Here is a 12,236-nt window from a genome sequence, read left to right on the forward strand (position 1 = left end):
AGGACACGGGCAGTGGTGGCAAAGGACAAAGTTGGGCTGGAACAGACTGCTTTGTGCTACCTGTCACGTGGGACTGGGATGGAGCCATGGCAAACAGTGGGGCCAACTGACCTGCTTGTGCCCAGATAAGCAACGAGGACGGATCCGGCATCGTGGAGCCCTGGCTCTGGGCAGGGCCCTGCCTGGCAGCCGCGGGCAAGGAGCTGGCAGGACCCCAAGGACCAGCCCTGGGTTGGTGGGAAGTTGGCCTGTGGGAGCCCCAGACTGCCCACACCCCGTGCGGGGCACCGAATTCAGGCCCCGCAGTGGGAGCAGAGCAGCACAGTCCCTCCTGCTCCCTGTCCCCCCCGCGGGGGCCACCGTGCCTTCCACAGTGTTTGCAACCATCGACCCTGCGTTCCAGCTGCAGCTGCAGCCGCCCCTGGTAAATCAGTAACGTCTGGCCTCTGCGAGAGGACGGCTCTGCTTGTCCCATGGGCATTGCCAGCCAAGCGAAAGTGGACGCTCCCCGATCCTTTGAGGTGAGGGCTTGACTCCGTGTAGCCGCGTGGGAGGGCTGGGGGCTCGGAGCAGGGCTGTTAAACATGATCCTGGGAGGACTCGGGCAAGACGAGGAGCTTGCACAGCACCCCCATGCAGAGCTGGGGTCAGGCTCCGTGCCATTGTGGGAGCGGAGCATGGGGTGCTGTGGGAGCCGCTGGAGCGGGCATCTGGTCCACTCTCTGGAGGGGCAGACATGGCCTGGGGCTCTGCGGCCGTCTCTTCAGGGTCTGGCAGGGCAGGGTCAGTGCTGGGTGGACGTGCAGCCCTGTCCCCGGCGCAGCTGCTTGGGTGCTGATCTGGAGTAAGTCAGATGAAGTCTGTCCTAGTGGGTCCTTTCACCGGCAGCAAGGCAGAGGCAGTACGCCAACAGCTCTTCCTGCTGCAACCGTAACAGCCTCAGCACAGGGGGCTGTTCCCAGTGATCCCAGTAGCGACAGCCCCATGTGCTGCTCTCTGCACCTGCCTGGGCAGCGACACCCCAGCAGGATGCCGGATCTCCCCTGGTCCCCCGCTTGTGACGCTGCTGTATCCACCCACAATACCAGTGCGGTGCAAGGAGCTGTGGAGCACAGGGACCTGCCGTGGCTTGTGCCCTGCCGGTGTGCAGCCCTGAGGGGGAGCTGGGGTGCGTGTGCTTCTCCTGCACACCAGCACAACCCTGGTACCTGGTCTGCGCTGAGTCGGTGCTGCAGTAGCTGTCGCTCTGTGCTGTCTCACCCAGGAGAGCAGCGGTCCTGCTACCGCAGCTGCCTTCAGCTGCCTGCACCGTGTCCCATGCGCCAGCCCTCGCTGGGCCGGCACACTTGGGGGTGTGCTGGGCCAGATGCTCCCATGGCTGTGTGTCTCGGGAGACCCTGCTTCTCCACGGGCCAGCCCTTTCTGGAGTCACAGAACTGCCGGGCCTGTGAGTGCAGAGGTGAAGCTCCAGGCAGTGTGCAGCAGGAACGAAAGCACCGGAAAGGGGAGGGAATTTAACCCTGATCTGGCCAGGGAAAACTGCCCGACCCAGGCAGGATGCATCGCTCACTGTGGTGAACTGGTGCTTGGAGGTTTCTGCAAGACAGCGGGGCTGGGTGCAGGTTAACCCTCTCAGGGTGGTTGTGACCAACAACCTCTGCAGAGGAAGATGCTGAAGGTGTGCAGCTCCGCTTTGCCCCCGTGCTGAGACTTGTAACATCTCCCTGGATTCTGGAAAGATCGTTGCTGTTGCTGTCGAGGTGTCAGCTGCTATTATCCTTGTTTCGTTTCAAGTGCTCCCAAGCAGACTGTTAGCGTCTGTGGGACTGCTGCTGGGGCGGGAGCTGAGACCTGCCTGCCATGAGCGCTCTGGGTGACAAGGGTTTTGAAGCCTGGAAAGGCACGAGATGCGCACAAGACTCCTTTGGAAGTGCGTTATTTTGTGTCCTTATGAATTCAACCTGCAACGGGTACCTGTGACCGAGGTACCTCCTGAGTCTGTCAGTCCCTCCGAGCTTGTCCCCTGGGGAAGGGGTCTGCCATGCACGAGCAGACCATGTAAGTGGCACTTGTTTAGCCTGCAAAGTGAAGTCTGAGTGCGGATCTAATTGCTGCCTGTAATATGTATATAAATACTTACATAAACAAAGGAGGAGAGAAGAGCTGCACAGGCTAACAGACAATGCTGACGCAAGAGTAGGGTAAACTAGCCGTGAATGTGTGGGCTAGAAATTAGGCCATTTCTAAGCATCACAGCAAAGAAGGGTCTGAAACAGCTTTCCAGGAAGAGAGAGAGCCAGAGGAGACCTGGAGGAAGGAGTTTGGTACGGGGAATTTGGACGTGGCACCTGGAGTGCCAGCAGCCCTGTACCCGAGGATGGAAACAGCAACCTCCCACAACCCGGCGCCAGCTCCACTCAGCTCTGGGCTCTCATCCCAGGCTGCAGGAGCTGGTGCCCATGCTGACAACGGCCACAGGTCTTTTCACCCGTTTCTGGGCTCCCGTTGGCTGCAGCAACCTGTTCTTCACCCTGCCACCAGACACAGGGGCAGCACCTTCCCCCTTCCCAGGAAGGTGCCCCCTTCCCCGTCTCAGGAGCAGTTCCAGCTGGCGCCCCTGCTGTGGCATGCCTTGCTTTCTTCTTCCTGATCTTCTCATGCCCTGGACATGCTTGTCCTCTTCGGGTCTCACCTGTTGCACCTTTCTGGGTCCTACCACCACAGTGGTGGTGGAAACGCACTGCACATTTCCCAGGGTCCTGCCAGACAGATGCCTTCCCTCTAGAGGAGGAGTGGTTCAGCGATATGCCGAGTGACGGCCATGGTTCTGTGCTACCTTTAACTTAGGGGGGGCCTGGAGCCCCGATGGAGGACTCCGAAGGTGCCAGAGCAGTGTTCAGCAGTATAGTGTGGGATGATCCCCATGGGCTGCCCTTGATGGCGGGATTTGTGAGGGATGGCAGGGAAGGTGGCTTAGACTCCGTAACAGTGGGAGTGGTGGAGAGTGGGGCAGGACATCTGGGAGCCCTCTTCCTTATGGCGTAAGAGGTAAAGGTCACTACACTTCACAACCTCTCGTGAGGGCTGTGGCAGAGTATTTGGAAATCCAAAGGAACTGCTCTAGTTTGGGTTTCAGTTATTGGTGCTCCTGGTGGCATGTGCAGGATGCTCTGCTAGACCAGTGAGGCGTGACTTTCTTTGATGGAAGCATTACTGATTTGTTCCTGTCACTGTAAAATCTTTTTGAAAGATTTTATAACTTGCTTTGATGATTTTTCATCCGTTTTTCCTGGTGTTAGAATAAGACTCATTGGATTATAATTTCTAAGATACTCAACTTGTACCTTCTTTCAAGATAAGTGATTTTTTTTCTCAGCAGAAAAGTTGATTTAATAAGAGAAAATGAATGTGAATGACTCTGCAAGTCTGTAACGGAGTTCAGGGGGTGGGGGTGGCCAGTGGATTTTTCCAACCATTCACAATTGTGTCTTAAACATTATTGGGAACTAATGAGGTACCACAAGACTGGGGAAAAAAACCAAGAACAATCCTGACAATTACCCTCTGTAGCATTTAATTTCTCCCCCTAGTGAAAAAAGACAGAAAAAGAAAAAGGAAAGAAATAAAATCAGTGAATGGCAGTAGTTGAACAGAACGGCAGGCAGCGAATGGCAGGCACAGCTCTGATGGGTGCCGCTGGGTGGAGGGAGGTTTGTCCCTGAGAGGCCACAAGCCAGAGCCGCCTCTGCCTGCTGGGACGTGCTGGTTGCAGGACTGATTTAAGGGATAGATCCCGGCGTGCTGGGTTTGTCGCCGCGGGGTGCGATCTGAGGGTGGCTGAAGCGGTGCTGGCTGAGGCAACATGCAGGGACGGTGGTGGCATTGCTTGCGTTTGAATTCCCATGCGGCAGGCGGCGCGTCGGCGGGTGGGAGCCAGGCCCCTCTGTGGCAGCGCGTGTCAGGAGGAAAGCTGTAGCATTTGGGGGATCTTGTGCAGAATGGTGCTTGCTGCCAGCAAGACATACCCCTTGGCATACACGGACACGGCTCCGGAGAGGTGATGGGCAGAGCTCAGGACCCATCCCCAGCACTTGGGGACAGATGGATCCACATCCAGAGTGTTCCTCTGTGCTGCCCCAGCCCTCCTGCAGCTCGCAGGTCCCCACCATCTCCGTGAAGGTGCAGGTGTAGGCGCCTGCCCCAGCTGCGGGAGGTCTGGCTGCTCTGCTGCACGCGAGGGCGTACGCTAGTGCGTATCGCCGTTGTCCCATCTGTTCCGGGGTCTGCCTGCCTCTGTGTGGATGCGTGCCCACAGGATGCAGTCAGACCATGTGTCGCTTGTATTTCTGATGATTTATCTCCTTACGATGAGCATTTTTCCAAGCAGAACTTCGTGTTCCTTCTGCTCTTGTTTCTAATCTCTTTAGGGCCTTTTCACTTGCCTCCTTCCAGTTCCACACCGCATTTCATTAAGGTGCTGTTTAATCCCTTCTTCCAAGCCACTAATAAAAATCAGGCCCAGTCACAGTGCCGAGCCTGTGGCGGCAGCTGAAGAGCAGCGGTGACAGCTCGCTTTGCGCCCAGCCTTCCGCTGCTTCCGGGCCTGACCGAGCGGCAGGCAGAGCCAGTCCCCCGCGCCGCCGTGTCTGGCGAGGCTCTGCCCGTCGCAGCCTCAGGGAGCGATCCCAGGCCTGGCACTTCTGGCATGGCCCTTTGTCGGCCCGTTTCCCAGCCTTGCCGGGCGGCGGGCACGTCCACAGCGTCTCCCTATGGACCCAGCTTCCCTCTGCCCTGCTTCCTCCACCGGGGCATCGGCTGTTGAGATTTGAGACCGCAGGCGCTCGGGGTCCTGCGTGGGTTGCGATGGGTCCTGCCAAGGGTGTGCGTAGTCCCTGTCCTGCCCTCGGCCCCTCGCCGCAGGGTGCTGGGCCCTCCTTGGGGCCTGGCCATAGGCTGTGCCAGCCTCCCTGGACGCTGTGCCACCCTCGCTTGTCCCCTGGGACCCTGCACACTGCTGACGGCAGACTGGGACCCACAGACCCACACTCCTGTGGCTGCAGGTTTCTTCTCTCGGCCTCGAGCCATTCAGTGTGCCTCTGCCACGTGCAGGCCATGACTGCTGCCTTCCCAGCTCAGCCCTGCCGTCCTCCCTGCTCTGGCCCTCTGTGCCACAGATATTTTTGCTGTTGTCCTGCTTTCCATTGGGATAGAATTAATTTTCTTCCTAGTAGCTGCTGTGTTTTGGATTTAGTATGACAATGATGTTGATAACACATTGTTTTACTTGTTGCTGAGTAATGCTTATAGTAAGTCAAGGACTTTTTCAGCTTCCCGTGGAAGCTGAGAGGGAGCGTAGACAGGACAAGCTGGCCGAAGGAATATTCCATACCACAGACATCGTGTTCAGTATATGAATGGGGGTTCGCCAGGGGGCAGGAGTCTGTGATCGTCGCTTGGGGTGGGCTGGGGTGGGCAACCGATCATCGGCAGGTGACACCAATTGTGTTGCATCACTTTATTTTGTATATTCTTTTGCCATTACTATTATTTTTCTCTTCCATTACTGCTCTATTCAACTGTCTTTATTTCAACCCACATGGTTGGGTTTTTTTGTTTTCCCCTCCTTTTTCTCCCTCTTCTCCCTACCCTGCTGGGGGGGAGTGAGTGTTCGGCTGCGTGGTCCTAGTTGCTGGCTGGGGTTAAACCACGACAGCATCTCCCTTCTGGACCACTCTTACTCCTTTGTCTCTTGTGCTGTGAGACACCTCAGCTGGCGGCTCCGGCTGTTTGTGACTCACGGCCATTTCATCCACTTGTTCCCCTCACCAGCCCCACATCGTCCCTGGTGTCCCTGACTCAAAGCCTCAGAGCCCAGCCTGTTCCCTGCTGCCCTCACTTTTGCTGGGTGGCCTTGTCTGCTTCAGAGCCTGCATCCCTTCACCTGAGCCCTGGGACCTGCTCGGCCCTGGCACGTGCTCTGCACAGCTGCAGTTTTGATGCGCCACTACCTGGGGCCTGGACAGGTGCAGGATGGGGTACGCCATGTGCTCCATGGCGGGAGGCTTTCCCATACCACCGATCTCGCCTCCTGTCGCCCCACTGCCCCACGGGAGACCTGCTCTCAGACCCCAGGGAGACACAGCAGGAGAGCTGCTGTGGGACAGGCATGGTTTTGGCTTGCTTTGCTGCTGGGAAAGGATGTTTTGCCACACCTTCAAAAGGGACTGGTTGGGGATGACTGAAACTGTACTGGCACCATGTCCTCCCGTCCGGGCTCAAAGGCTTGACCCATGCCAGGGCGACGCTGTGAGACCATGGGCAGCAGCAGCACATGGTGCAGGGGACACTGCAGCTTCTTGCTCCCTCCCTCTGTGAAGCAGCAGTGGGCAGACAGGACCTGCAGCTCTCCAGCCCGGGGGTGCAGGTGTGGATCGGAGGAAAGGAGGAGCCTGATTGCTCCTGGGCTGATCTCGTTGTTTGTCATGATCAAGCCATGATTTCTGTTTTGGGGCTACTGCAATGGACTTGCGGTGCTCGTGCTCCAGGACCTGTTAGATTCCCTCTGTGACCCCAAACCTCCAGGTCTGTGGATACATCCTTCCCCACCTGTCTTGCCTGCACTGCAGGTGTGGGGCATTTGCAGCAGATGCTGCTCCAGCTGGAATTGTTGCCTGGGGCCAGCCGCCCTGGCACAGTTGGGCTCTCGCTGTTGCCTGCCTTGGGCAGTCCCTTGGCCTGAGGGTGGGAGGGACGAGGGAAGAACCATTAGTCATTTCCTGGACAGATCCAGGCCATACCGTAAATCTCTCCAGCTCTCAGTGGTTTGGGGGCTATTTCTGTTTGAGGATTGTCACGTAGATTAAAGCCTTGAATCCTAGCCAGGGATGGACTGGACATGGTCCCGTGTGCAGTCCTGCAGGGCTCAGCGCAGCATCCCATCTGTTCTTGGCAGGGCAGTCACTGGCCTGTCCCTGCCTGGGAGCAGAAGCTTGACCTGCTGGGCAGGGAGGGCCCTCCTGGCTTTAATTAGCCCTCACTGGCCAGGGGACTGGCAGAAATAGGAGCCTGTGGTGGCAACTGCTTGCGTCTCTGCTCTATGCTGGAGCTAACGATATCTGTGCCTGCCACCACTCCGTGTGTGTGCACATGACGTCTCTGACTGAGAGAGGTCTCTGGGGTGGAAGCACAGGTCAGCCGTCCTCCCCCTCCCAAACCCTCGTCACAAGAGCACCACTGCATCCTGTTGTCCAAGTAGGAGCGGGTTTGGGAAACCCCTGGCAGACAGCCCCAGCTCCTCACCTGATGGGGGTACTGCTGGAGCCTGCAGCCCAATCTCGCACTGGGTGCTGATTGCCTCTGAGCAGGGGTATTGGGGACCTTACAGTGGGCAGCACGCCAGCAACTGCAGGATGAACAGTTTACAGTGCCAGATACGACTTTCGCTCTAAAATCCAGAGACAGGCAGGGTGCTGAGCTCTCCTGAGTCACACTGGCTTGTCCTGCTCGTGTCCAGCCTCCCTCACAAGTCCACCCTGGCAGATGGGGAAGAAACCAGGGAGGCCCTCCAGATACGCTGGTGCAGATGTGGAGGTGGGAGGGTCATGGGTTGCAGATGTGAGACAGGGCCACCGGGATGAACTGTAGGCATTGGTGGTGGTGGTACAGTTGATCAAAGAAGTGGAGCAGGCCCCAGAAGCTGGGACAACCTGTCCTCTGCCCCAGGGCACTGTGCCCAGACTCTCCGTGCTGGCTCTGGTGTGTGCGCTGCGCGCTGAGCCCTCCGTGGGAGAGCTCTGGGGGCTCTGGGTGTCGCTGCGCTGGGGATGGGGTCAGCCCGGGGCAGGTCCACGCTTTGCTGCCAGGATGAATCATAGAATCATAGGGTTGGAAGGGACTTCTGGAGATCATCTAGTCCAACCCCCCTGCCAGAGCAGGGCCACCTTAGAGCAGGTTGCACAGGAACGTGTCCAGGCGGGTTTTGAATGTCTCCAGAGATGGAGACTCCACCACCTCCCTGGACAGCCTGTTCCAGTGCTCTGCCACCCTCAAGGTAAAGAAGTTCCTCCTCATGTTTAGGTGGAACTTCCTATACTCAAGTTTGTGCCCGTTACCTCTTGTCCTGTCACTGGGCACCACCAAAAAGAGCCTGTCCCCATCCTCTTGGCACCCACCCTTTAAGTATTTATAAGCATGGATCAGGTCCCCCCTCAACCATCTTTTTTCCAGACTAAAGAGACCCAATTCCCTCAGTCTTTCTTCATAAGAGAGGTGTTCTAGTCCCCTAATCATCTTGGTAACCCTATGCTGCACCCTCTCCAGCAGTTCCCTGTCCTTCTTGAGCTGGGGAGCCCAGAACTGGACACAGTACTCCAGATGCAGCCTCACCAGAGCAGAGTAGAGGGGGGGGATGACCTCCCTTGACCTGCTGGCCACACTCCTCTTGATGCCCCCCAGGATGCCATTGGTCTTCTTGGTCACAAGGGCACATTTCTGGCTCATGGTCATCCTGTTGTCCACCAGCACTCCCAGGTCTCTTTCTACAGAGCTACTCACCAGCAGGTCAGCCCCCAACCTGTACTGCTGCATGGGGTTATTCCTCCCCAGGTGCAGCACCCTACACTTGCCCTTATTGAATTTCGTAAGATTCCTCTCCGCCCAACTCTCCAGCCTGTCCAGGTCTCTCTGTATGGAGGCACAGCCTTCTGGTGTGTCAGCCACCCCTCCCAGCCTTGTATCATCAGCAAACTTGCTGAGGGTGTGCTCTATCCCCTCATCCAAGTCGTTGATGAATATATTGAACAGGACTGGACCCAGTACTGACCCCTGGGGAACACCAGTCATCACTGACCTCCAATTAGACTCTGCGCCCCTAACCACAACCCTTTGAGCTTTGTCTTGCAACCAGTTTTCTATCCACCTTACTGTCCATTCATCTAACTCACTCCTCCTAAGCTTCCCTATGAGGATGAGTCCCTTCTGGGTGGCTGGTGGGAGTCACGGTGATGGGGGCTGTGCCCACTGTGGGGGCCGGGGAGGACCTGCAGCGGCAGTTGGCCATTGCTGGGGGGGGTGGGGGACACTTCTGGGGATTCCTGCATGGTGTGGGGCTTCTTGGTGAGGTCCTGCCGGGGGAATTCCCACGCAGGGTGGGGGTGGTCCTCGGGGGTGGGTGGGTGGTGGTGGTGTCCCTGCCATGGGGAACCCTGTGGGTGTCCCTCTGTGAGATTCCTGCAGGGTAGGTTGGGGGTTCCAGGGGGAGATGGGGATCTCTGCATGGGGCAGTCCGGGGTCCTGTGCGAGGTCCCTGTGGGGGTGTCCTGGGTGGACCGTGGGGGTCCTCCGCCGGGGGTCCCCACCAGGTCCCCGAGTGGAGGTTAGGTGTCCTCTGCCGGGTCCCCCCGCGGGGGTGCCCGCGCAGTGTGGGGTCCCCCTCCCCGGGTCGCGCTCACTGCCTCTCTCCCCCCGCAGGGCCCCCGGGCGGGCTGTGAGCGCGGCCCCCGGTGCCGGTGCCGGTGCCGGCCGCCCCGCCGCGCCGCACGGAGCATGCCTCTGAGCCCCGCCGGCAGCAAACATGAGAGCCCGGAGTCGCCGCCACCAGAGCCGCCGCCGGAGCGACAGCCCCGCGCCACCACCGGGGAGCCGGGCGCCGGCCTGCGGGAGGAGACGCGGCTCGACCCGGCCCGGGGCCCCAGCGGGCCCCGCTCCCCCAAGCTGGCGGCCCCGGCGCGCATGGAGGAGCCCGCGCCCGGCGCCATCGTCGTCCGCATCGGCATCCCCGACCTCCAGCAGACGGTGAGTGCGCGCCCCGGCCCCGGCCCCGACCCCGCTCCGCCGCAGCGGCCGCCCCGGCACCGCCCGGCAAACTTCGCACCCCCCCGCGGGCTGGGGGGCGGCCGGCCACGGGCCCGGCAGGACAGCTCCCCGCTGCCCCCCTCCCCGCTCCCCGGTGTCCCCGTCCCCGGTGTCCCCCTCCCCGGTGCCCCGGGTCCTCGTTGCCCCGCTCCCCCCGCTCCCCTATTCCCCGCAGAGCCCGGCGCGGGCGCGGACGCGGGCGGACCGGTCCTGGCGGACCCGGCGGCAGCGCTGCCTTCCCGGGGCGCTGCGGGGCCCCCGGCGCGGCCGCAGGGAGGGGCCGGTCCCGCCGCCGGGGGCCCCCACCGGCCCGAGCGCGGGGGACGGCGGCACAGCGCAGGAGGCTCCGGCGGCAGCACCGGCAGCCGTACCGGCCGGGCCGGGCTGGGCTGGGCTGGGCTGGGCTGCGGGGGCGCGGAGCTGATGGCTCTGGCGGTGCGGGCAGGAGGGACCGGCCCGGGCAGGGGGTGCGGCGGCGCCGGGCCGGGGTGGGTGTGCGTGGGCTGCACACGGGTGCCAGTGTGACCGCAGCGGGTGTCGGGCCCGGTGTGTGCCGGGCGCGCCGCTGCCCCGGACGCGGTACGGTACGGTGTGGTGTGCCGGGCGCGGTGCCGCGGGCGGGACGGGCAGGTGGGACCTGCCGGGAGCAGAGGCGTGACACGGGCGTCGTGGCGTGTTGGCTGTGGCGTGGGGCAATACGTGTGGCACGGACGGGCAGAGGGCGGCGTGGTGGGTGTCTGGCAGGGCGCAGCGAACCACGGCGGGCAGTGCTGGGGGTCACCCGGGGCGTTGGGTGCTTGGGGGGAGTGAGAGCTTGGAGACTGAGCCGGTCAGCGCGGGGAAAAAGTTCACTGAAGGGCTGCAGTAACTGCGGCCCTAACGAAGAGTGCTCATTAGAGGTAGAGCGCTGGGAGCAGCGGCTTGCCTGGGGGTGGGTGGGCTGCGAGACACAGGGAACAAAGCTTCTCCAGGACGAGGCATTGTGGTCAGTAGAGGGGGTGCCCCTTCGGGAAGAGGGGTGGGAAGAGATAGAGACTTGGGATGAGCGGGGCATTGCTGGGGGTGAAGGGGACTAACGGAAGCGAGAGCTCTCCGGCGGCGAAAGAGTCCTCTGTTGGAGACTGGCATGGGTGTCCCACTCGGTGACAGAGGGGTAGTGGCTGAGGCCAGAGAGCTTGCTGGAGGACGGTGGCACTGGTGCTGCGGGCCCGAGTGCTGGCATGCTCGCAGGCACAGCTCTGCAGGCTCAGCTGCCAAGCACTGGGGAGCGGCAGAGGCAGGCGAGGCAGCGCTGCCTTTGCTGTCGAAGAATCCGACAGAAGCTCTGCTTGAGTGAGGACTGACCTTGTGCTGCAGGAAGGGCTTTACCGCTGCTCGCTCCAGCCTCAGCCTCTGCTGGGGTTGTGAGCAAGGCTCTCAGGGACACAGTGTCCACGCTTTCTCTTAACTGCTGCCCCAGCACATCAGCTCCTCCTTCGCCATCCCTGCACACACCCATCCCTCAGCTGATGCACAGACCCGGGTCTCATCCTGCTCCAGCGCTCACCCCAGGTCCGGTTGTGCGATGCAGCGCGGGGCACGGTCCCAGGGCTGTCAGTGAGGGCACTTTCTCTGCACGCTGCGTGGTATCCACCTTTCTGCTTTGCTGTTCCTTGGGTGCTGCTCTGCACCTCCCTTCCCTGTCTTTGTTATGGGAGCGTGCGTGGGCACTGGAGGGAGCAGCGATGCTGGAGTCGATGTGATGGTGTGCTGTAACCCCCCACCCCTTTCCTCCTCACAAGTCCTCCACCGCGCCCAGGGGATAGTTCAGAATTAGAGTGGAGCAGCTCAGCCTTGCCAGACCGAAGATCACCTGAGGCAGTGGAGAGAATGGGCGCTTCATGCAAAGCAGAGCATCTTTGCATGTATAAAGTAGGAATTTCCCTCCCGGATCTCCCTTCCCTGAGGGGCAGATCAGAGAGCTGAAGAGTGGAAATGTTTCTGGCCCAACCTCCGTGGGCTGGGGGTGGGCTGGGGGTGGGAGCCAGCGGAGAAGGAGCCCCTGGGAAGACCCGCAGGCTGCCTGGGGCTGGGGGCTGGTGGCCCTGCTCCCCCCAGCTCATGCGGGCAGGCAGCGCTTGGGGAGGTGGCCGAGGGGCAGCAGGGAGCGCTGGGGACGTGGGTGCAGATAAGAACATCACAGTGCTCGCGTCCTGGTAAGTGCAGCCTGTGCACCGCGAGCCTGGTGGATGTGCAGAGGAATTTGCTGCAGCTGCAGCTCAGGGCTCCGGCGTTGCAGTGCGAGTAGCCGGAGCTTGCAGGCCGTGCATGGCACTCGTGGCAGTGCAGGGCTGCCCGACCAGCCTGGTCCCTGCTGCCCGTGCCAGGGCTGCCGCTACACGGGG

At 60.8% G+C, this 12,236-nt stretch overlaps 1 protein-coding gene across 1 annotated transcript in view; it reads left to right on the top strand.

Annotated features, from left to right (window-relative positions):
• The first annotated feature begins 391 nt into the window (after nucleotides 1–391).
• SHANK3 (SH3 and multiple ankyrin repeat domains 3) overlaps nucleotides 392–12,236 on the top strand; it is a 388,749-nt gene continuing 376,904 nt past the window's right edge. The window contains exons 1-2 of the mRNA XM_082481020.1: nucleotides 392–521; nucleotides 9,469–9,792. Coding sequence (XP_082337146.1) covers nucleotides 474–521; nucleotides 9,469–9,792 — 372 coding nt within the window. The 5' untranslated portion in view covers nucleotides 392–473. The remainder of the gene's footprint in view (nucleotides 522–9,468; nucleotides 9,793–12,236) is intronic.

Source organism: Vanellus vanellus (genome assembly GCF_965231255.1).
Source record: "Vanellus vanellus genome assembly, chromosome: 1".
NCBI lineage: Eukaryota > Metazoa > Chordata > Aves > Charadriiformes > Charadriidae > Vanellus > Vanellus vanellus.